Here is a 23,629-nt window from a genome sequence, read left to right on the forward strand (position 1 = left end):
AACCGCGGAGATGAAAGCGAGGTGATGTGATGAACTACAGAATCTTAATGTGGTATCTCATCCCTTGTTTCTGAGGATGAGGAAGGGCGGGGAGGGGAGCTGGCGGGGGAAAGGCGGAACAAACCGGTGTGCTCGGATGCTGTAGCTGCTCGCCCGCACTGCAGATTAACTCTTACCGCGCTGGGAGATGCAGCGAGTCATGGTGAGTGGCTTTCTGTTATTTTCCCGCTGCATGCACATTGGCTCGAGAGTGTGGCTTTCCTCTCCGCTTTCCAGTGCGGACATGTAGACAGCTGATGCAGGTATGGAGCATCTTAGAGACTCCGACAGTAGGATCTTCTCTTCTCTCTCTCTCTCTCTTACACACACACAGACACAGAGCAGCACACACACTCAATCGCTACACTGGATCATCAGCAGCAGCTCGTCTCCGGCTGGCTATCCGGGAGCTATCCGCTGCTCAGGTCCTGAAACGGCTCGTCATCTGCAGGCAGCTGCAGTTCATTGCAACGCAATGTCTCTGGAAGTGCGGTCCTCCTGGTTGCGATTCTGTCCTGGACTCACAGACCCGTCAGGAGACAGCAGTCATAGCTCAAAACGAGCTAATTAGGACATAATGATCTTCTCTCACCCTGATGAAATGTTCCTGCAGTGTTCCTATAGGGACTTGCTGATAGTCAAAAGTAAGAAAACAGTGAGGTTTATGGTGTTCTTTTCACTGTTAGTATCTCAGTGTTAGTATAAAATTGTTCATCTTTCTAAAATGCATCATTGGTCTGCTATATTATCTGTTCAGATTTGTTATCTGAAGTGTCAGATGGGGACTGAAAGTTCTTCCCTCTTTGGCCATCATCTAATTCATAATGAATGAATGAGGCTCCTCTTGTTCAGCTGTTGTCCCGGAGCTTAGCTCCATCTCTTTGTACTCCGGCTGTACTGGTCACAGCCAAGCGGGAAGCTGTAGTAGCCAAAAAATGTGGAATTCCCTCTCTAAACACTGGTAGCGTTACCCAACTGAAGGGTAATATCTGTCAGACTGGAACAGTGCCAAGGGCTCACAGACAGCAGTGCAGCCTCTAACTGAGCGCCAAAAATGTGATGCTGCCCCTTTAAATTTAAATTATGCAAAGTTTATTTCCTCTTTTCCTTGAGACAGTATTTGAGGATATGTATAAAGTTGTCTTGACTGTCACCAGGCAGTATGTGGACAGGACAGAGTCAAATCTGTACTATGTAACGTCATGCTATCCCAGATATAACACCAGTTACTGCATGATGTCAGAATTAACATATGCAGCCTTGAATTATGTTCTCTGATAATGTTTCAAAGAAATCCTCTCCTTACGATGTTTCTCTTCTTGTGGGTGAGAGTGCTACAAAGCTGACAAGAGAACGCTAATTGTCCCCTGTACTTGTACGACCACAGTCTCAAGGTTCCACTTCCTGAGATATTAAGTGTACTTTCCAGCCCCTGACCAGAGGGCTCTGCTTTTAAGGATTTCCAAGATGAGCTGTGTTTGTGTATAATGAGAGGAAAGGTAGAGGAGGGAGAGATGGAGATTGCACAAGAGAAAGGGTGATGTATTCCTGCTCCTCTTGAAGGACATTAACATAACCTTCAAGAGAAATGAGTGTGCAGCAGGCACCAATTCCACCCTGCACAATTACTGTTCAAGTTCACTCAAACACTCACACGTGTACACACACTCTGACACACATGGCAAGACATCCCACTGACAAGTGTCTGGGTGCACCCGACACCCCAGTGTGAACATGCTGTTCCACAGAGATGACGACCACCAAGAGTCCAGAGAGGGGCAGGGGGCACAGAATCAGTGTCCATTAAGACAAGGTTGTTAATTTCAAGACAAAACATTTGTCAAAATCATTGAATAAATTCTGTTTTTAATCAATTTCAGGTTAGCATACTCCCCAGAGAACAAACCTGCCCTTTAGTGTCCTTGCTCGCTCAAAGGCACACACCCCCCTTAGATGTAACCACATTGACACACTCCACTGGTCACAGACTGAGGGTTAGTCGTCCTCAGTCACATGACTGCATTATAGAGGACAAGGAAGGGAAGAGAGAATGTTCTGGAGGAAAGTGTGAGACAATACAAATTCACACTACGGTTGGTTTGAAACCTGGTTGCACTAATTATCTATTGTACACATGTTCCCAGTAATGACATCTTGTACCTCACTGTACTTTAATAATAAAAAAATGCACATACTAACTGACCTAACTGGTCATTTGTCTTTCAGGAAAGGATTGTTCAGAGCTTCTCCTTACCGAAGCTCACGTAACAGCTCTTCAGCCAGCAGTCACCTTCCCTGGGGATCGCAAGCGCCCTTCCTAAACTCATTCCTCAACCTGCCACACAGAGTGTGTGGACTGAGGCCAGGCGCTGTAGAGATGGGGCCAAACACAGGCACGCACCCAGAAGAGGCCGAGCGAGGAGTGCGCTTCTGAACGTGATGTCTGTTCTTCTAGAAGAGAACAGCTGTGGGAAAGCCTGTGTGCAAGTGTATCACACTGTGTTGAGGAGCATTTAACTACAGCGGGGAGTGTCTGGTCTCCCCTCCAGCCCTGAGGGCAGTTGTGGTCTGCGCCCTTTGTGTTCCGGATGCAGAACATCCTCGATCAGAACTTAGACATGGCCACAGCTCTACTCGCCGGCGAGAAGCTGAAGGAGCTCATCTTGCCAGGCTCCTCTCAGGATGACAAGGGCCTGGCACTGGCCAGCCTCATGGTGCAGCTCAAACTGGAGCTGCCCTTTGATCGTGTTGTTACTATAGGGACGGTGATCATCCCCATCCTGCTGGTCACCCTCGTCTTCACAAGGAACTTTGCAGGTGAGACATCTGCCATTAGAGGGGGTTCATTGCTACAGTAACCTACCACAGCTAGGGATGTCTAAGTTACGACAGCAGCTGTTACCCCTCATAATATTTTTGACCAGGTCTGCAAAGGGTCTGGAATGTACACATACAGTGGACTTTGTCACATATACAGCACAAGTCTGCAAAGTCTCTCCACAAGAATGTGATAAAGGTTAAGGAAGTTGAATCACACCCATATTTTCTGTTTGCCATGCAGTGCTTTTGCGTCTTCTGGGACGTACAGTGATAAGAAGAAGTGTGCTGTACATAGGAGATTAGGCAAGGCAGGGAAAGTGCATTAGAGTAGCAGACAGAGAGAGCTAGAAATGTCTGGAAAGGGCTAGAGAGATTCTGGAGATAGAGCTAGGAGGGGGAAGAGGAGGGTGTTTGGTTAAGAGGCAGAGTGGAAGCGATGGATGGGAGAGATGTAAGTTCATTGCTGAGTCAGACTCTCTGCATGAAGCCATCTGGGACTGACCGTATAACTTCAGCAGCAGAAAGATGTGGGCGTTCAGACAAGTTCTTCAGTATTCCCTCACTGGTGGGTTTTACAATGACATGTAGGGCATTGCCAAACAACTTTTAGATGACTCAGCACAAGGACAGTATCCTGCCTTATGTGGCTGTAATGTCACAGCACATATTGTCCTTATTACCAGTAACATAAAAGAACGCATGCTGACTTTAAAAAAATCTTCTAATAGTCATTTTAAAACATTTATGCAATGCAACGCAACCATTTGTATTATCAAATGTCACTGCACTTAGATCCAAAGATTGAAAGTGGACTTGCTGCAGCCCTGAACCACTTTGTACTTAACGGACTTAACAGAGAGAGAACAACCTCTCACTTCCTCTATGAGCCAGGCAGACACTTCTATCATTTCAAATAGCAGCGTGAGTATTGTCAGAGACACACAGCAGGACAGGTGAATGATTCTAATTAAAGTTATTTCCTAGACTGTCTGTTCGAAACATCTGTTCCACTATTTCTGAGACACATATTAGTTAACTTTTGACTCACAGTACTCAATGTAGTTGTGTGTTTTACACTACAATGGATTATTACAAAAGCTATTTCAGGAATGTTTGCCTTTTCCCTTTCAAATAGGTGGCTTGGATAACACTGTTAAAGTGTATCTCTCTGTCTGGCCCCTCACATGTTGTTAAATTGTGTCTTGCAGAGTTTTCATGTTGCCAATAAAATTCAAGAGCTGATAGGAGTGATCAGTGAAAAATGACAGTAAGACCCAGGATGTAGCTGTAGCATTCTTCTGCCAGCTTAATTTATATTATAATCATCCAACTTGTTAAAGTAATGTTTGGGCTGCTTCTTTCTATCTGTACTTTCTTCAGAGGAGTCCATATACTGTTACACACCACACAACTTCACCAGAGACCAGGCACTGTATGCAAGAGGCTACTGCTGGACAGAGCTGCGGGATGCCATTCCTGGTGTGGAGTCTCACCTTTGGCCTTCACTATTTGAGCACAAGTTCCTCCCCTATGCCCTGCTGGCCTTTGCTGGAATCATGTACATTCCTGCTTTGGGCTGGGAGTTCCTTGCCTCTACACGGCTCACTTCAGAGCTCAATTTCCTGCTTCAAGAGATTGATAACTGCTATCATCGAGCTGCTGAAGGCCGAGCCCCAAAGATTGAGAAGCAGATCCAATCCAAAGGACCTGGCATAACTGAGCGAGAGAGGAGGGAGATCATAGAGAACGCAGAGAAGGAGAAAAGTCCAGAGCAGAACCTGTTTGAGAAATATTTGGAGAGACGAGGCCAAAGTAACTTTCTGGCTAAGCTTTACCTGGCACGCCATCTGGCAATTATCTGCCTCAGTTCTATCCCCATTTCCTATCTGAGCGCTTACTATGCCCGCCAAAGGCAGAATGAGTTTACCTGTGCACTGGGTGAGCCCCCAGATATTAGCAGCTACTCAGAGCTGAAGCTCAGGGTCAACTGTAAGCTGCCTGCTGTGCAGCTTCAGCGCATCATGGCAGCAGTTGACATTGCTTTGCTCTGCACCATGAACCTGATCATCCTGCTTAATTTGCTGCATTTGTTTGTGGTGCGCAAGTCCAACTTTGTATTTGACAAACTGCATAAAGTTGGTATTAAAACACGGCGACGCTGGCAGAAGTCTCAGTTCTGTGATATCAACATCCTGGCCATGTTCTGCAACGAGAACAGGGACCACATCAAGTCGCTCAACCGACTGGACTTCATCACCAATGAGAGTGACCTCATGTATGACAATGTGGTGAGGCAGTTGTTGGCTGCGCTTGCACAGTCCAACCATGATGCAACGCCCACTGTGAGGGACTCTGGAATACAAACACTAGATCCAAATATGGACCTGGGAGTGGGAGAGATGGGTGGGGAGCCGCTGGTCATCAAACGGCCCCGTAAGAAAATTAAATGGATCCCAAGTTCAAATCCTCTTCCCCAGCCATTCAAGGTAAGGCAGCTACCTGAGAACACTTTCCATGTCTCCAGTTTATTCAGCATCAGTGACAGCAGTTATGAAAAAATGAATGTGTTATCCTCTAGTAACTAGTAGTTCACTGAAGCACAGCAGTTCATGTCAACATGGACAGTATTTCTGTTCAAAATGCTTCCACCTGAGCCATATCAGCTCTTGATCCTCTTTCTCTGGTCCTCATTTATCCAAAATATGTAGAACACGTCTATGCTGGTTGCCTTTGGCTGCCTGAACTGCAGTTTAACCTATTCTTGTGTTTTCTGTCCTTTGTAAAGGAACCCCTAACCATGACACGTCTGGAAAATAACACCAAGCCTGAAAAACCCAAACCAGTCAGACGAAAGACAGTGGCAGACAACTTCATTGCACCACTTCTGGATAGCAAGAGCACACAATATCCTGCAACAAAAGGTATGCACAGGGCTGCCAACTTTTCAGATGAGTTTGGAGTGAGATTTGGTATAGGTTAGGGCGGTGTATGCCTTCTGTGACATTACCCACCACAGGGTTCGGGGTCATCACTCTTGACTCCATGTCAATAATCATGGTCAGTGATGAATAAGTATGACTGATCAGCATTTTTGCCAACCTCCTAACGTCATAGCCTACATCAGGAGACAAACCTAATTAAGTATCTGGGGATCTTCCCCCCAGAAAATGTGTGTAATTTTGGAGAGTGTTTTCTTGCATTCTAGTGAATGTATGGACACGTAGGCATGATTTAGTCTTCCCTCCTCTTTTGTGTATTTGTATATTGTATATTGTTTGGGGATGTAACCTTTTTAAATGTGCATGTGGCACCTTTTCACATCAATGATAAATGCATTTATAAACCCCTGTACTTTGAAAGCTCCTGTATTTCAGCAAGTGTTTTGCTTATGTTCAAAACTTTCTGCACATTCAGAATCCCACATATCTGTTCTCTGACATGTCGAGAAAAAAGTCATCATATTACGAGAATAACGTCATCATATAATGACAATTCATAATATTTTCTACCTGCACTCGACTCTGCTGTGCATTAGCTTATCTGCTGATAAGGTAGTATCCCCTTCATCCTGTCTGACAGACAAGGAAACTTTTGGTTTTGATTGTACTGGCGGAGACAAGGAAGTGGAAAACGAAACCTACTTAAAGCACTTTTGATCAAGCATAAATCCCACCCCAAATCCACACAAATGTTAACTTTGGCACATCTGATGAAGTGCAGCTCACAGCCACTTAAATGAGAAGCAGTGAGACAGTCCCAAACAGAGCAAGTTTCAATTTCAATCCCTTCAGCTACACTATCTCTTTTTTTTCCTTTATTTGAGACACAGGAAAGGGGATAGAGCCAGGAAATAAGGGAGAGAGATAGGGCACGACTTGTAGCAGAGGGCTGCAGGCTGGACTCGAACACGGGCTGCTGCTGGAAGGACATAGCCTTGTATATGGGGCGCGTCTCATGTGACTCATAATGCATGCCTTTTTACTCACTTTTTAAAAAATATAAACAATAAATAAAACAAACATTGTATAGCCACCATCTCATTGTCTTAAATGTAATGGCGTATGGCCTATATAGGAACATGATCCTCCTTACCTTTATGTATCCATATTTAACTGTTCAGATGGCAAAACATCAAGCAACGTTACCACTCATCACAATCTTTCTGCAATTCACAGTGCAAGATTGGGTCCACTTGATTACTTTAACAGCATACGCTGGTGTCACATCAGCATTGTGAGAAAATTGATATGTGGCATGAGAGCGTGTGAAAAGTGTCAATTGCGTGGGTCCCACGCTAAATGGGTGAGAGTTGGCAGCTCTGGGTAGCCTATGCAGAAAGAATACTATGAACAGTAAGGGCTTGTGTCCATATAGCAGTTGTTTTTGATTGATCCCAATAAGCCTACGCGGCAGCCTACAGAAAAAGCACTGCACCCAGCATCTTTTTTTCAGAGCGCTCCAACTTTTTTGTGCAGCTTCTTTGAGCGCTTTTGGTTGAACCTTTCAGAAAAGCACTTGTGTCGTCACCTTTGCTCCTTTTCAGGCAACTATCATATATTAGAAGGGGTGGAACTTGTCAACCTTGTAACCAAGAAAATTGAGGACAAGCTTGTTCTGGCCATGTCTGTCTATTCTGAGCTTAATGATATGACACTCATAACAGAGACAAAAATGCCCATTTGTGGGAGCAGATCAGCCAGACACTCATGCTTTCAACACCCTATAGGTTGTAAACTTGTTGTTCGCTGTGTAGTCAACCTTTTGCCAAAATTGCATTTTTTTTCTCTCACCACACAAGTGCTTCATCCCTGCCAGTGCCGGTGTTTATCTGCCAGAAAAAAATGCTATACGGACACAAGCTCTAGGTCTGTGACAGAAAGATTTTCAATTTAAAGCTACACTAATCAATGTTCTTATATTAACAATGGATCATATGACTATGTGTTATGTGAAAGGGATTGCTCCTAGTGACAAATCTACAGATAATTATCACCAGATGCTGCAGTTCCCCTTAACTTTACGGAACTTTTTAGCATCTTTCAGCTAACTGTCTTGGTTTTACAGCCCGCAACTGTTTTGGTTCACTCTCACAGATTTCGTCAACGTTGTATCCAGACGCAGCAGGCAGCTGTTTTCAGGGAAAATAGCAGGCAAGTTAGTGACTAGAAAGTGAACATAGTGGAGCATTTAGCTGCTAAGAGCCAGATGTTCTTCTCAGGAGTTGGTGGAGAAACCAAACCAGAGCTAAAACAGAAACATGACTCCAAATGCATGCTAATGTTGCTGTTTATCTGCTAAGCAACTGTTTGCTAACATGTTCGCCATATCAACTTTGTACAGTGATACTATAAATATGCTGTTTACGGCTTGTTTGAAGAGGCCAGGCAATCAGTTAAAGAGGTTTAAATATACTCTGGATGAATGACCTGTCTTTTTGCTGTAAAGTTCTACCTCCTTTAAGTCAGACTTTTCATTTTCAATTGTAGATCTAAGTGGGATGGAGAAAAAGCACACTCGCAACTTCTCTCTGGATGTTCATCCATACATGCTGACCATTCGTAAACCCAAGGTGGAAGCCACAACCATAGAACCTCTACCGTCTGAGCACAATTTGGATACGGTTTACATTGAAGGCACACACACTATTGTCCATGTGTCTGGTGCACTTACAGGTACTGATCTTTCCTTCACTCTTGTGCTTTCTGGTTCAGGGCAGAATTAATGACATTTCCCTTGAGCCATTTGGTTCAAATATTGAATATTTTCCTGTGTTAGCTAACAGACATCTAGCATCCCACCTCATCTAACTGTACCTTGCACATTGCCTGCAATGACAGCTTGGTCCAGTGGGTATGATTATTCATGACATGTTATACCTGGTCAGTCAGTCTTAGCATTCCAGTTGAAACCAATAATTATACCTGTTTTGGAAATGAAACACAAAAAAACAAAGCGTTAGCTAGTTACTGCTGATTGTGAGCACTGGGATTGTGAAGACATTCATCGTAAGACGTTCTTTTAAATATATATCATCTTTTAAATAATCTGGTGTTTGTACACAGTCCTGGCACTGTAAATGGGAAACAAATAAAGTGGCCCATACCAGGCCACACAACAATATACCAGCCGTTCAAGCCACGATTTGTGTCAGGAAATGTTAAATATCTTGTCCACAGACATTCAGCTTACTTTCTAGTTTGCTAAGACATGCTGTTGTTGTGATGTTAGCTATAATAGCAGGAGAGTTGTGAGTATAGCTGTTTGGAGCTGTTGTGCCTTACCCCACCTTTAAGTGTGTCTTTGCCATATTAACAAAATGTCTTGTGTGTGTAAAGGGCGTATATATGACGTTTATAAATTGATTTAAAAGCCACTACAACTAAGAGATAAAATGTCATAAGGTAATTTACATTCAGCTTCTGTCATTTTCAGTGATCATGGCATTTGCCCCCTACTCAAGCGACATAATTAGGCTACTGTAACTACTGTAAAGCATTTAACTACATCATAATTAACATTTTATCTAAATGTCTACACCGTTGTCTCATGAATTAGTTTCATGTTCCAAAACAAATCCTAAAGCAACTTGTTTAATACGGTATGGCAGTATTAGCCTTGCTAATATTATATTAGCGTAAAGAAAATGGATATGATAAAGCTAACGTACTCTTGCTATTCGTAAAGCTAGGGTAGGCAACATTGGAGAAACTAGCAAGAGACAGCTAGATTATGAAAGTATCATAACCACCGCCTCACTTCAAGCCTCCCTCCAAAGCCACTCCCCCAAAACACATTTTCAAGCACAATGGGTGCAAATGCAGGTAAACAGGTAGGTAGGCCAGCCAATCATTTTATTCAGTCCCAATGAAATGACTAGTCGTAATTTATTACAGTCCAGCGACAGCCAGAGATACTGGAAGTTTTTCTTCTTATGAACATTTGATTTATTGATCCCTGTCAGGATGTAAAGAGAATTTTAACAAATATTAAAATAAATTGCCTATGCTAGTTTTAAGGCATGCAAATTGACTTCCAGAGACAGCCCTCTTCAGTGTTTACTTTCTCATATACGTTGCATGTGCCAAGAATACAATCACCAATCACACAAATTAACAATTCTGGATCACCTTAAATGACCTTTAATTGAAAGGTATCAAGTTTGCACCCCTATATCCTCAGAGTATCTCTGTGTCGACCTTTGTATTTTTTTTTTTTTTGAAAGGGACACATTGCCTACACTGTTGTCATTAGAGACTTTGATTTTCTCCTCTCTTCCTCTACCCTGTCCAATATTTCTTCTTGTATTTTCAGAAACTAAGGTTCTCTCTCCTGAATCGACCAACACTGCCTTTTCTACAGTGACCCTGCCCACCAACACGTACGTAAACGGCGTGAGCCCAAACCCTCCCTCCAGCGAGGACACCCTCAGTCCCAAGTCCTCTCCTCCTCCAAGGGAGCCTCTCACCGAGACAGAAAACCCTGAGTCTCAGCCACCAGCGCTAACCATTGCCCCTACACACCAGCTGCTGACTATACATCGCACTCTCTTCGAGGAAGAAGAGGATGAAGAAAACCGTAGAGACAGACTGGCAGAGAGACCTGGGGAGCTCATCGCTGCTGGGGAATGTTGAAGAAGGAGAAAGAGAGGAACGCTGAGATTCCTTTCCCCAACACTACACTCTGCGCACATGACCACCATGTCAATCATCTCCTATCAACAGCCACCTCTACTCTTTAAATTAACTCACACACTTCTGTGATGGCTGGATTGGGCTGACTCATGAGCAGAAAGTGGAAAGTGAGAAAATGACAAGGAACTAGTAGTCATAAAAGCAAAATGACTTTTAGATGGGAAAATTGATTCAGAGAGGATATGGCAAATGCTTGTGTGTTTGATCGTGTTGACCAGAGTATTACTATAGGAAATGATGTCACTCATGTCTCAGGATGACTGTGCACAGCTAAACACCCTCCAATGAAACCAGCAGTGATATAATTCAACAGGGTGCTATATAACAGCTATACTGAAAAGGTCTAATGAAGGGATGAGTGGCGATGAGAGATGAGCAAGCTTTCTAAAAAAAAAAAGGGGAGGGGCACACTACTTAGAGATGAATATCTGTAAAGAAGACCGCATTATGGCTTCAAACAAAATGTATTTTAAACACATTATAATAACGCTTAGTCCCTTTATATAATAAATAGCCAAGTAGAAAGGTAGCTCACGCAATACAGTTGTTGAGATCAGCACAATTAATATGCAAAAGATCACAATATATTTGTGGCAATAATGTATGCGCTTACAGCATCAAATCTCACAGAACGCTATATTTATAGACACTGTATATGACTCAGTGTTGTGGGGTGTTTAAAATATAACACACATTTCATGGCTTTATCATTGCCATTTCACCGTAGATTAGGGATGTGCCTCAGATCTTGACTCGACTCTATTTGCACGTCATTAATAATAGGTAAATTGGCATATTATATGAAGAAAGAGCAAAAGAACAGACTCCACAATCAAAGTGTGGCACTGTGAGGTGACATGCAATATTGCTCGGATAAACTGTTACTGATACTGCGAGACATGTAGTAAAAAGGGAGCGATGTGGGTGTTCTCTTCTTGAAGACTTTAATAGCAGCTCCAATACTTTGAATGGAGCTGGACTCACTGGCACTGTATGTGACTTTTGTGTTCTGCTGGCTTCTTGTAGGAGTGCTGTGATGTGATGTGAATGAAGTGATGAGTAGATGTTAACCTCACTGGAAGGATTATTATATGATGACTAAGGTTTGGATTGTCATCCGCTGTCTCTGACACAGTAGTTATTTCAGTAGTTCTGCCCTGTCTCACATGAAAGAATGAACATTTAGACTAGTTGGTCTGTTATTTGTAGTAAGACCACGACTATAATTTATGTTAGCACTCTTCACTGGGAACGAGTGAGTGGACAAGGGGATGGGTGCCTACCACAACCTTTCAACACACATTTCTTGCAGCTGCATACATGATTACAGGAATGTCATTAATTGTCTGCACTGACTTACACACCAGTGTGACACCTACCCAGGGTCCTGCTTACAGTATAGGTAGACCTAAGCATAGCCTACTATACTCATCTTTTCTTCTGTACATTCAGTAAGCACACACTTCAAGACTTTCCATCTCATTGTCATGACACAGGTTGGCTCGTAGTTACCATTTTAGACTACTAAAGCACACTAAATGCATCCAAAAGCACTTTAAGACTTGTAGCACTAGTGTCCGTGAGAGCACGTTATACGTTGTATCACAGCTCTGTGGAGATTTTCACATTGGGACAGTGCGGAGGTAAAGCTCTGACAGTCTTGATGATAGTGAAAACGTGGAGAGAAAAAAAGAGTCCATACTTTGATTGATACTGTGTGAGATGTTATAATGACAACAAATTAAAAACATTTTCATTATATAAAAAAACCATGTGCGCATTCTAACAATCAATGACTACATGTACCAGAATGCACTGCAGCTGTCAGTTTCAGCAGCCGAGCATTGTATAGGTGCTGTAACTGGCGAGGAGTAAGCTGACAAACGGGCTGGCTTTCTTGGTAAGTTGTTGATATTTGTTTTAGACAACCGTGGCGTATATTACCGAATATAGTGTACTTCATAGTGGCAGCATTTGTTGTGAGATTATTCCGTTTTTAACGTGTATGAGTTAAAGAAATTCTTACCGGACTTGCTAGCCTACATTAGCTTGAGTTAACGTTAGCTGTTATCATCATCCGGTAAGTTAGCTAGCCAACCCAATGCTCAATGGTTTGCAGTCCCGTACCTGGAAGTAACGTTAGCTAGTTTGTAAACCTGCCCCCGGCATGTCACTTCTTCCTTTGGTGTGCAAGCCTCTTGTTTAGGTAACATTGAGTCGTAACGTTAACTTAATGACAGCGTCGTTTAAGACGATTTGATTTGTATTCATAAATCAGTTACCGTGAACACGTTTCCCATCAACATCACCGCGTTAGCTGCGATTCAGACAGAAACCATTGCTCGTTACACTTTAAGCTACGTCAGCAGTCAGCAACTTACTGTCTCCAGCTGTCAGTGAACGTCTCACTGTTCAGTCGTAAATAACGCATGGCTTCATCCTGCTCTCTGTCACACGCAGCTTCCAGTGCTTCAAACATGGACCAGGACAACAACTCAGAGGTTTGTAACAGTTACATACACGTTTGTGTGAGCGAGGTGTTTTTGACTGATGTTTTTCCAGATGTCCCGCTCACGCTCGGGTAAGCGGCCACACTGGGAAGCTTGAGTACTTTAGATGTAGTCTCAGTTTAAACACACGTTATTCTGTTAAAAACTTGTTAAAGTTGTTTTTCAACCATTGCAATTTTAATTTGCACTGAACAGTGACCTAATTATGTTCAGTCAGTCAGTCTTTCTCAACCTGGCTAGGCTTTTGACATGAATAATCTCTTAATCGTGCCTCCTGTCTAAGATATTGTTTGCTGTCTTCATGTCTGGCAGGATGAGTCAGTCGGCCCATCAGAGGATCCCTCAGAAGAGGAACTGCCTTGTCTACCTCCAGGGCTCTGTAAGCAGTTTTTTTTTCTACATACCGGTACATTTGTATGCTGTATTTCATGAGACAGATGGTGTAATATCTCTTTTTAAAAATGTGACCGTTTGCCATGTCATTGTTTCTGTTGCACTAAAATTTTATGTAATTTAAATTAAATACTTTTTTTATTTTTTTACATTTTGCTTGACTGGATACTGACCGTTCATTGCAGCAGCCTTTTCGCTGTCAGGGTTAATTCAAATAGTAAATTAGCATGGTACAATAATGAAAGTCTTACAAATTCCATGCATTGTACAAAAAAGGGATTCATTATGTAGTGCTACTGCCTGGAGCATTACCTCCACGTAATACCACATCATACCTTAATAAGCTTTTCCAGATGCAAATGCATGTGTCACCTTACTGTCCACAATAGCCACAGACTTTGTTGCTATTTTCACGAGTATGAAATTTTTGTGTATACTTTTCTATTCTTCTGTTCCTAGACTTGTCTGTAGTTTATATAACGGCAGTAACTTAACTCATCATTAATAGAGATGCTGCTTGTTTGAAGCTGCTTATGCAAAGTAATGGGATGAAAATTAGCTAATGTGTTGAAGAAAAATATAACTAGACAATTTTTCTGGAAACTTGAAAAACTGTCCTTCCTGTAACGTATCATAGTTATACTAAGACACCAAACACTATAGTTTACTTCTGTCCCTTTAATATCTGTCTCTGTTGTTTCTGTACAGCGGATGGTGAAGCAATGGAGCTGCTTTGGCAGTTGCGAGCCCAGCGCCGCCAGTCGTCCCCTGAGCTGCCAGACACAGTGACCCGTCTCACTGCCCCTGATGGCAGCCTCCTGTACCTGGTGGGCACTGCCCACTTCAGTGACAGCAGCAAAAAGGATGTGGCCACGGTGAGACAATGAGAATTTACAACGGGATATGTAGGATATCCCACTTGCACCCTTTTCAAATGGGATATGCTGTGAATTGCCAGTGAAATAATGGAGTACTTCTGTGAATGTGGAGAAGTGCTGTAGAGTAGCACCTGTTTATACTGTAATTAGGGTCGGCATCTTTTGCAAAGCATAATCTTGTCTTCGTCTGTTTGCACATTGCTTTTTTTTTTTTTTTTCTCCCATGCTGGCCTCTTGTCTCTCTCTGACCCTCTTATGCTCTCTTATCTTCCAAAACCACTGCTGTCTCTTCGTCACCCAGACCATCCGCGCTGTGCAGCCAGACGTGGTGGTGGTGGAGCTGTGCCAGTACAGAGTGTCTATGTTGAAGATGGACGAAAATACACTGCTGCGGGAAGCCAAAGACATCAACCTGGAAAAGGTTCAGCAGGCCATCAAACAGGTCTGGCTTTCAGAATGATGGGAATTAACAATGGTCGCAGTGTGAAAAATAGCAAGAGCAGATAAAATGAAGAGAGGTAGAAAGGGTAACAGTGACACAATGACAGTGAGGTGTGTTATCAATAAATCATTAACGGTGTTTTGGAATTTGAAACACCTCTTATCCTATGAGGGGAGAAACAGCGAAGGGGATCGAAATTAATATCACTGACATATGATGCACAAGCAGGATTATTTGTCGCTAAAGAGCTTTCTGTCTGTTCTGCACTTGTGTGTTAGTCTTCTTGGTTCTGTGTTATTGTAAGTGCATAGAACTAAAGAATGTGTTGTACTGTCCGTACATTTAAAAACTCAAATTTGAAGAGTAACCACTTAAGGCATATCTGTGCTTTTGCGAATGCTTATTTCTGCCATCTGTGTTTGTCAGAATGGGCTGATGTCTGGCCTGATGCAGATTCTCCTGCTCAAAGTTTCAGCTCACATCACGGAGCAACTGGGCATGGCTCCTGGAGGAGAGTTTAGGGAGGCATTCAAAGAGGTAAAACATAGAAGAACACAGAAAAGGGGAAAAAAAGGTGGACTATAGGTTCATTTTTGTGTGTTTTATTTGATTCTCTTTTTTTTAATCTTTTTCTCTTCACACAGGCTGGACGGGTGCCGTTCTGTAAATTTCACCTTGGGGACAGGCCGATTCCTGTGACGTTCAAGAGAGCCATTGCTGCTCTCAGTCTGTGGCAGAAGGCCCGTCTGGCATGGGGTCTTTGCTTTCTGTCAGACCCAATCAGGTATGAGCTCACCGTAGTACTTTTTAGGTTTAGAACTGAATCACAACATGCTGTTTCACTGTAATTGGGGGAAATTGTGGTAGCAGTAGCAAACATTTTGCTTTCAGCTATTTTTTGGGAAAAAAGGCAGCTACAGTACATGTGTGAGCGTCATTGCTGTGTTGTGTTTAGACTGAGCACCCACACATATTTTGAAGAGTACATGCAACTCTGCCAATTTTCTAAACTGCCGGTGTCTGTGAGATCTGACTGGAAGCTTTCTGCATAAAGTGATTGTGTGTCCATCTTCTGACATCGCTTTAACACAGTATATGCTTGAAAGTATCTTTTAAAGGCCAGGCCATACCCACAGTTTGAAAAGGTATTTTTTAGCTCACTAAAGTTGATCCTCAGAATTTTGTATTTCTAGACTGAAAAACACAATTTTGCACTGAGGGGCAGTAAGAATGACAAATTTCACCCTAAAAATAATAAATAGTACACAAGAGTTATGCCTGGTACACAAGACTTCTAATAGTGGCTGCTTAAAAATGTTTCAAAAACATGAACACAAACTGTAGAATCATGCAGATTTTATCTGGCCCTATGCATTTTTACTGTGTGTTCCTCTTTCTTTACTATATACTGTCGTAGCTGAAATACTGTGGGAAAGGAAAGCAAAAAAATGATCCTCCTTCCTGCGTGAGCACTGTGTTGGACTGTGTGTCATGTTTTAGTAAAGAGGACGTGGAGAAGTGCAAACAGAAGGACCTGCTGGAGCAGACCATGTCAGAGATGATCGGCGAGTTTCCTGCTCTCCACCAGACCATCGTGGCTGAAAGAGACATCTACCTCACACACACGCTCCGCCAGGCTACACGCTGCGTGGAGTCCCCCCCTGATGCCCAGAGTGCGTATTACACTAGTAATTACACACTTAGTGAACTAAGTTATCACAAGACTCCTTAGTTGTTGATTTTAGCTCCCTGATCCGGTTCTCTCCTCCGTGACATGTATTGTATCTATGGGTTGATACATTGAATATTTTCATTCACAAACATATCATAAAATAGTGTTTTGTCTGTTGATTTTGTCGTCATATACATTGCTCATTAGAATTGAACATTAAATGGTTTGGATTTTATTGTACTTTTTAAATGTATCACCGGAATTGCATACATGGTTGATATAGACATCACTGCTGTCCTCTGTGTGTTATCTATCATCAACTTTCTTATTAGATTCTTGCATAATTAACCAACCAGTAATGAGAATGCGGTTTGATTGCCGCAGAGACTTAATGGAAATGCAGTGGGACATTTGTTTGAACTGTTATTGCTTACAGTTGCTTAAAAGCTAATTTAGTGTTCATGATGAGACCAAAGGAACTCACTTTGTGAATCATCATGTTGCCCTTTTTGCATTTGTCCTGGATAATTTATGTGTTGTCAAATGTAACAACATTTTATGCTTTTTTTGTAGAAGTGCCTGCTGTGGTGGTGGGAGTTGTAGGGATGGGCCACGTCCCTGGCATAGAAAGAAACTGGGAGAAGCAGCTCAACATTAATGAAATCATTAGGTATGTTTGTCTTGACACTGGACATCTCAGTCAGTAATAGTAATATTTCAATTCTACAGCCGCTCAATGTGTCCATCTGTCTCTTCCTCAGTGTTGCACCTCCCTCGCGTTTCAGCTGGGTGTTGCACACAGTCATAAAGGGTGTCATGATGGGAATGCTGGGATACGCCTGCTACCGTGTTGGAGGGAGTTTAGGTAGAGTCGTGCTGTCCTTACCTGCGGTCCAATCTTTACTGGAGACTCTGCGGTCACCCCCTGCTTGAACCCACTGGTCTTCTCTGAGCCATCAGTGACGCGACCTTTTGATCTATTAAAACAATGCATCGATCACCAGTGGCCTTAAAAACAGGAGGTGAGGCTGGAGGAAAGGTTTCACCAGCCCACACTATGAACTAAGAAGGACCTCAGGGGGTTAAAAGCCTCCCACCTCGTATTGATGTCCCTGTGGACACAGCAGGGCTGTACTGCCAAAGAAACCGCGACAGTACTTTTTCTTTTCTTTAATATTTTGTGCAAATCCCGCATTTTGTAAGGTTTACAAATGCCTATAATTTGAATAGATTTACATTCCCCCCTCCATTTCGTTAAATTACGTACACTCAGAGTTTTTATTTGTATCATCGGAATCCTCTTCAGTCATCTGCCCTGATATGACTTAGCCATTTTCCAAGAGGCACATTTTTCTAATACTCTTTCCTTATTCCTTCCTCCTCTCTGGTGCCAACCAGCATTTTTTGTAATTGGCCAATTCCAAATCCAGCTGTTTGTCAGAGACTGGTAGAGTTGTGTACTCTACATGCAGCCTATGGAATGGAAAATAAAGTAAGTCAGTCAGTCAGTCATAACTATAATTACAGTAACAAATTACAAAAATATAAACCAGGAAAACTTTTCATTTGCATAGTTGGTGCATGTGTAAGGTAAATGTGAATCAGTAGGCTGACCATTATTTTCTTAATTCTTGAAAAATCTACTATTTGAAATGTATATTATTCAAAATTCACATACAGGATTAGCATAAGACAAAATATACTTATTTCCCACGTGCACGGTCCTGCCCACATCAACAGACAAGTGCCTCATATTACAGCAGTTAAGGGCTAATGGTGGACTGAATGAAATGGGGATCTGTGTTATATGCATCTTATACGTACTACAACCAAATGGTCAATGCAAGTTTCTAATATACTGTCTTTATGAAATTATATGATAGGCGTATTTTATAAATACTGATGCCATCAATATAGACTTTCTAGTTTGTGTTTGTCTTGGCTGCAGTTGAAACGGTTCCATGGCCCATTCATTTTAGTCACCATACATTCAACAGGGACCTGACGCCGGACGAGCTTAACTGTGCCGAAGGACGAGCAATGCATTAATCTGGTGATTTGTATTTTAATTTACCTCCACTATGAGGCACTCATACATATTGGCTTGAACTAGCTCCATCTCTAGAATAAGGGTTCATACATGACACAAGAATATGCATCATATACGGAAAGCCATCTTTAAAAACGTCATTCAGCACACCAGCTGTTTGTACTTTTATGATATATGCATTAATCGCAACATGGGAATGGGGATTGAGGTGATAAAAAAAAAAAAAAATTTCATTAGTTTGTTTCCCTCAACTTAAGGATTGGACTTGACTGTAATGATTTCTAAGAGGGATTCCCATGGAGGGAAATGTGTTGACTTGTTATGACTACTGTGAAGGAAAGTGACAGTTTAGATTGGTCAGTGTTGGGAGGTAAAGCCTTACACTGTTATCACTGCTGCCTTTGACCCTGAGATTGCCTCCTATGCTGAAGCTTGTTATCACCAACACTGACCTGTGGCCATAGTATAGAGCTTCTCATTGCACGTGTACAAATTGGCTAGATGACATTTCTGGAATTTTATGTGGGAGATTATCTAAATAAATCCAACAGTCTGAACCAGCTATTTACGTGGTTGCAAGGCTATAAATCAACATAAATTTCCAGGTTTTCCTAATATTATTTTTAAGTGATTTTATGAGCAGTACACTCACATTATTTAGATGTATTCATAAGAGATATGGAAGGAGTTAATTTACTGTCTTTACTTTGTGAAATAGGCCAATGAACTAATATGGGACTTGAGTAAATCAAGCAGTGCCATTTCATCTTCCAAACCTAATTAAACCACTTGTTATCCACACACAAAGTAACTCAGATAACCGTCTTCCAATTGATACATTAATTATCCTGCTTAAGTAAGAGGTAAAGACAATGAGAAGGTTAAGCACAGGTGTATTCGTGCCTCTCCGTCCCTCAGCAGTATGATGCAGTCAAACATAACCATTATGTGTCTGTCACCCTCCCACATCATTTCCAAATGTTTAATCTACTGTATGTCTGAGAATTGCCAAGAACTGTGTGGATGCCTGCATTTGTTGTAAGACTTGTTTCCCCACAACCTTGTATGGTAATGTCATTGTCAAAAAAATATTAAATCCCAGCTTCTGTAATGAATCATTAAACCATTTTAAGTAAAAATGTGTCAAAGATGTTTTTTTAAACCCCACTGCATTACATTAGCTGTAAAGATTTGAATCCACACAGTGATAATTAAGATACCTATGGATCAGAGTCCAGGCATTTTATTGTATAGTTAGGATTACTTAAACAAATACCGAGGACAACATTATTGTCTAAATATTAGTTTGATATTCATTTTAGTTTCGTCATAAGTAGTTCCATTTGTACTGCGTGTTTCTGGTCGGACAAATAATAATGTAACACAGTCTGTCTCGCAAACATCCGCTGTAACTTGCAGGATTATGAAAGCATGATTAGTGACCACATTGTAACTGCGTCAGCGAGTACAAGCGGGCAGATGGCGGTGTTTGGATGGCTTATTTAGGACCTCGTCTGGGACGGTTACGCATCTTTCTCCCCGGTGTTACCGTGTTCAGACTCCTCGCTACGGTCGGGATGGACGACATGGGTCTGGCAATGAGTCTTTCTCCGCTGGAGCGGCTCGACTTCGACAACGTCGCTCTCAAGAAACTCCCCCTGGACTCGTCCGAGGAGCCGGGGGTGCGGCAGGTGAAGGGAGCGTGTTTCTCCCGGGTGAAGCCGCAGCCGCTGACCAAGCCTCGGTTCGTGGCTGTGTCACACGAAGCCCTGGCGCTGCTGGGGCTCAACGGAGAGGAGGTCATGGACGATCCGCTCGGGCCAGAGTATCTCAGCGGATCCAGAGTTATGCCTGGATCCGAGCCCGCCGCTCACTGCTACTGTGGCCACCAGTTCGGCCAGTTCGCCGGGCAGCTGGGCGACGGGGCGGCATGCTACCTCGGGGAGGTGAAGGTGCCACCCGGACAAGATCCCGAACTGCTACGGGAAAACCCGAGCGGCCGGTGGGAGATTCAGGTGAAAGGAGCTGGACTGACCCCTTATTCCAGGTACAAGGGTTTGTTTTTGTGTCAGTTTGTATTAGGGTTAGCAAGATTATTTTACATGTATATTTGGAAGAGAAGAGAAGGCTGGACTCACCGGTTATTCAGATTTCACCAGAGAGGTGAAACCATAAATTCCCCTTTTTGAAGCTTTACAGATCACCTAAGAGCAGATGTGTTTGAAGAGTGGCAGATGAGTTTCAGAGGGATTATTAAGCTTTGACACAGCTGAAATGTGGGTTGTCCCAACAGAATCAGGAAAATGTCCCTTTCTCTATCTATTCTGTGCTCCGTAGACAAGCTGATGGCCGTAAGGTCCTGCGCTCCAGTATAAGAGAGTTCCTGTGCAGCGAGGTTATGTTCTTCTTGGGTGTTCCCACCACCAGAGCAGGCTCCATAGTGACCTCTGACAGCAGGGTCATACGGGATGTGTACTACAGCGGGCATCCTCGCCATGAGAGATGCTCTGTGGTGCTCCGTATTGCTCCCACCTTCCTCAGGTGAGCGCACATTGTCGCCTACTCTCTATCTGTCACGGATGGCTGAGCTTCTTGAGATGTACACACAAGAGCTTGCTAGTCTTAGTTGTGCACTCTCTGAGCAGGTTTGGATCCTTTGAGATCTTCAAGCAGGCCGACGAGCACACGGGCCGTCAGGGTCCCAGCTATGGACGTGACGAGATCCGAGGTCAGATGATGGATTACGTCATTGAGATGTTCTACCCTGAGATCCAGCAGAATTACCCAGATAGGGTGGAGAGGAACGTGGCTTTCTTCAGAGAGGTCAGAGCACACGAGTCCCACTCTCTCCCACTTGTCACGGCACAAATCTCTGATTTCAGGTCTACAGCCTGATGTGTTTCTCAAAGTGTACTGTGTATTAGCAGGTAGCGATTCGAGGCCTAACGTTATAGTTTGCAGCCAGCCAAGAACATTTGTATCCTCTTATCCTGTTAAGCTGCTGTAGATGGTTCACTGGCGGCTGAGTCACTGTGCACTCTGCTCAGTATGAGATTAAGATACTAACAAGGCATTAGACTCTGGAGACTTTTGACATTTTCCTTATCTAAGTAGTCATTTAGTAAGAATTTACATTATCCACACTCCCCAGGGGTTGATGGGGATTCAGATATTTTTTGAAACACTCTAATGTTAGATTACTGTCTTCTCCCTGGCTGTAGGTGATGCGCCGTACAGCTCGACTCGTGGCTCAGTGGCAGTGTGTAGGTTTCTGCCATGGGGTCCTGAACACAGATAACATGAGCATCCTGGGACTCACGCTGGACTATGGTCCATATGGATTTATGGACAGGTCAGACACAGTTGGTCTGATTGATCCATTCTCATAATGAACATGTTGTGGGTACGAAGTCTCCATCACTCATCAGATTACAGAAAACAGCTTTCCTTATTTCTCTCAGGTTCGATCCAGATTTCATTTGCAATGCCTCTGACAACTCCGGCCGATACTCCTACCAGGCCCAGCCAGCAATCTGCAGGTGGAACCTAGTGAAGCTGGCAGAGGCTCTTGCCCCAGAGCTGCCCCCAGACCAGGCTGAAGCCGTTATGGACGAGTACCTGGATCTGTATAATGGATTCTACCTAGAGAACATGAGGAAGAAGTTGGGCTTATTGAAGAAGGACGAGCCTGAGGATGAGATGCTGATCACTGAGCTGCTGCAGACCATGCACAACACAGGTGGGATGGGAGTCTAATGAGAGAGCACTGAATCTAGTGAGAGACAAAGCATGTGAGAATACAGTTTATACATGCAGTACTGCATATAAAAGTATTTAAATTTTCTGCCCTCATCCCTTCAGGTGCTGATTTCACCAACACCTTCCGTAGCTTGAGTCAGGTTTCCTGTCCCACCGAGGGAGAAAGTGAGGGAGAAGAGGACCTTGTCAAGAAAACCACAGACCTGCTTGTGGAGCAGTGTGCCACCTTAGAGGAGCTTAAATCTGCCAACAAACCCACTATGGATCCACGGTGAGCTAGCCAAGCATATATATATATTTTAATCTATTTCATACCATTACAGAAATAAAAATGTAAGTGAAACCTAGTTCAGTTCTTTAGGGTGAGGGATTTGGAAAAACATAATTACCTGCACATGTTTTTGCCCTGATAGAGACTTCGTGTTTATGGCGAGGTCGGGCTTTCTGTCCATCCAGTGCTGTAGTCCTGAGTAGTAACTACAGGCCACATTGTAATGAAATTTAGTATGGAAGTTCATGGTTTCCAGAACATGATTCCCATCATTCATATTAAGTTAAGTGACCACTCTTCTGTCTAGGTCAAACAGTTCTCTCGGACACATGGTCCATGACACATTCTTGATATTGTATCTTGAAAACGAAGCTATATTTAAGGGAAATGTGCTGTGTATATTCATGGTTGCCAGAAAATGGATGCTATTACTTTAGGTGATTAGATGATGATCAAAAGAAGTACAGTAAGATTGCCATGAGATAATTGTTCACACTTCCCAGGGCATGTGATGTCCTGATAGCCTGTCTTTTAGCACCACCCTTTGGACAAAACTGATATTTTTTACATTTTCATATTCGAGTCTATGGTTCAGAGACACACACACACACATATATAATGCAAGTCCAATGTTCACTCTCCAGTTCACAGTTTAGCTCTGTGCTGGTCACCACCAACTCCTGAAGGAAGGATCTGCCTGTTTAGCTGCTCCACCAAGTACTAAGACTAAAAAGCTCTGTGGAGTTGAGGGAAACTGCAGAGTTGGATTATAATTAGTGGTGTCAATCGATTTAAAGAATGTATTCAAGTTAATCACAATAAAAGGCTGTGATCAATCATGGATAATCACAAGTTTAAAATACTAGTATTTACTTGTATTTTGGGGGGGGGGGGGTAAAACAAATACACGTGTGGTGTTGGAGTAAAAAAATGCTTGACAAAATATTTAGAGGAATCGGGTTTAAATCTTTACTTTATTATAACATCTCAGCTAAGTTTTGATCATTTCGAACAGATTAGAATTAGAATCTCTTTATTGCAGACTTATTTAGCAGACAACTGCATAAAGAACATTTACAAAGTAATGTAAACAGCTTACCCCCT

At 42.8% G+C, this 23,629-nt stretch overlaps 3 protein-coding genes across 3 annotated transcripts; all 3 read left to right on the forward strand.

Annotated features, from left to right (window-relative positions):
• Positions 1-2,270: 2,270 nt before the first annotated feature.
• On the forward strand, positions 2,271-12,298 carry panx2 (pannexin 2). The gene is made up of 5 exons (XM_038705484.1): positions 2,271-2,856; positions 4,240-5,345; positions 5,645-5,780; positions 8,346-8,531; positions 10,171-12,298. Exons 1-5 carry the CDS (start codon positions 2,628-2,630, stop codon positions 10,488-10,490), a joined length of 1,977 nt encoding a protein of 658 aa, XP_038561412.1. The 5' UTR covers positions 2,271-2,627; the 3' UTR covers positions 10,491-12,298.
• A 59-nt stretch (positions 12,299-12,357) lies between these two features.
• trabd (TraB domain containing) lies at positions 12,358-19,059 on the forward strand. The gene is made up of 10 exons (XM_038705485.1): positions 12,358-12,450; positions 13,011-13,051; positions 13,373-13,439; positions 14,162-14,328; positions 14,633-14,773; positions 15,200-15,310; positions 15,418-15,557; positions 16,274-16,446; positions 17,019-17,115; positions 17,207-19,059. The coding sequence occupies exons 2-10, from the start codon at positions 13,028-13,030 to the stop codon at positions 17,376-17,378; spliced, it is 1,092 nt and encodes a 363-aa protein (XP_038561413.1). The 5' UTR covers positions 12,358-12,450; positions 13,011-13,027; the 3' UTR covers positions 17,379-19,059.
• Positions 19,060-19,768: 709 nt separating this feature from the next.
• Positions 19,769-22,525, forward strand: selenoo1 (selenoprotein O1; the record flags this gene model as incomplete). Its single annotated transcript, XM_038705483.1, is given in 6 exon segments — positions 19,769-20,542; positions 20,833-21,036; positions 21,141-21,318; positions 21,717-21,847; positions 21,957-22,234; positions 22,357-22,525. Coding segments are annotated over 6 exon segments (1,514 nt in total), but the record flags the coding sequence as incomplete, so codon positions are not given.
• Between the last annotated feature and the right edge of the window lie 1,104 nt (positions 22,526-23,629).

The sequence above is a fragment of the Micropterus salmoides genome, unplaced genomic scaffold (genome assembly GCF_014851395.1).
Source record: "Micropterus salmoides isolate LMB-PRFRI ecotype aquatic unplaced genomic scaffold, ASM1485139v1 Ms_hic_scaffold_8, whole genome shotgun sequence".
Lineage (NCBI taxonomy): Eukaryota > Metazoa > Chordata > Actinopteri > Centrarchiformes > Centrarchidae > Micropterus > Micropterus salmoides.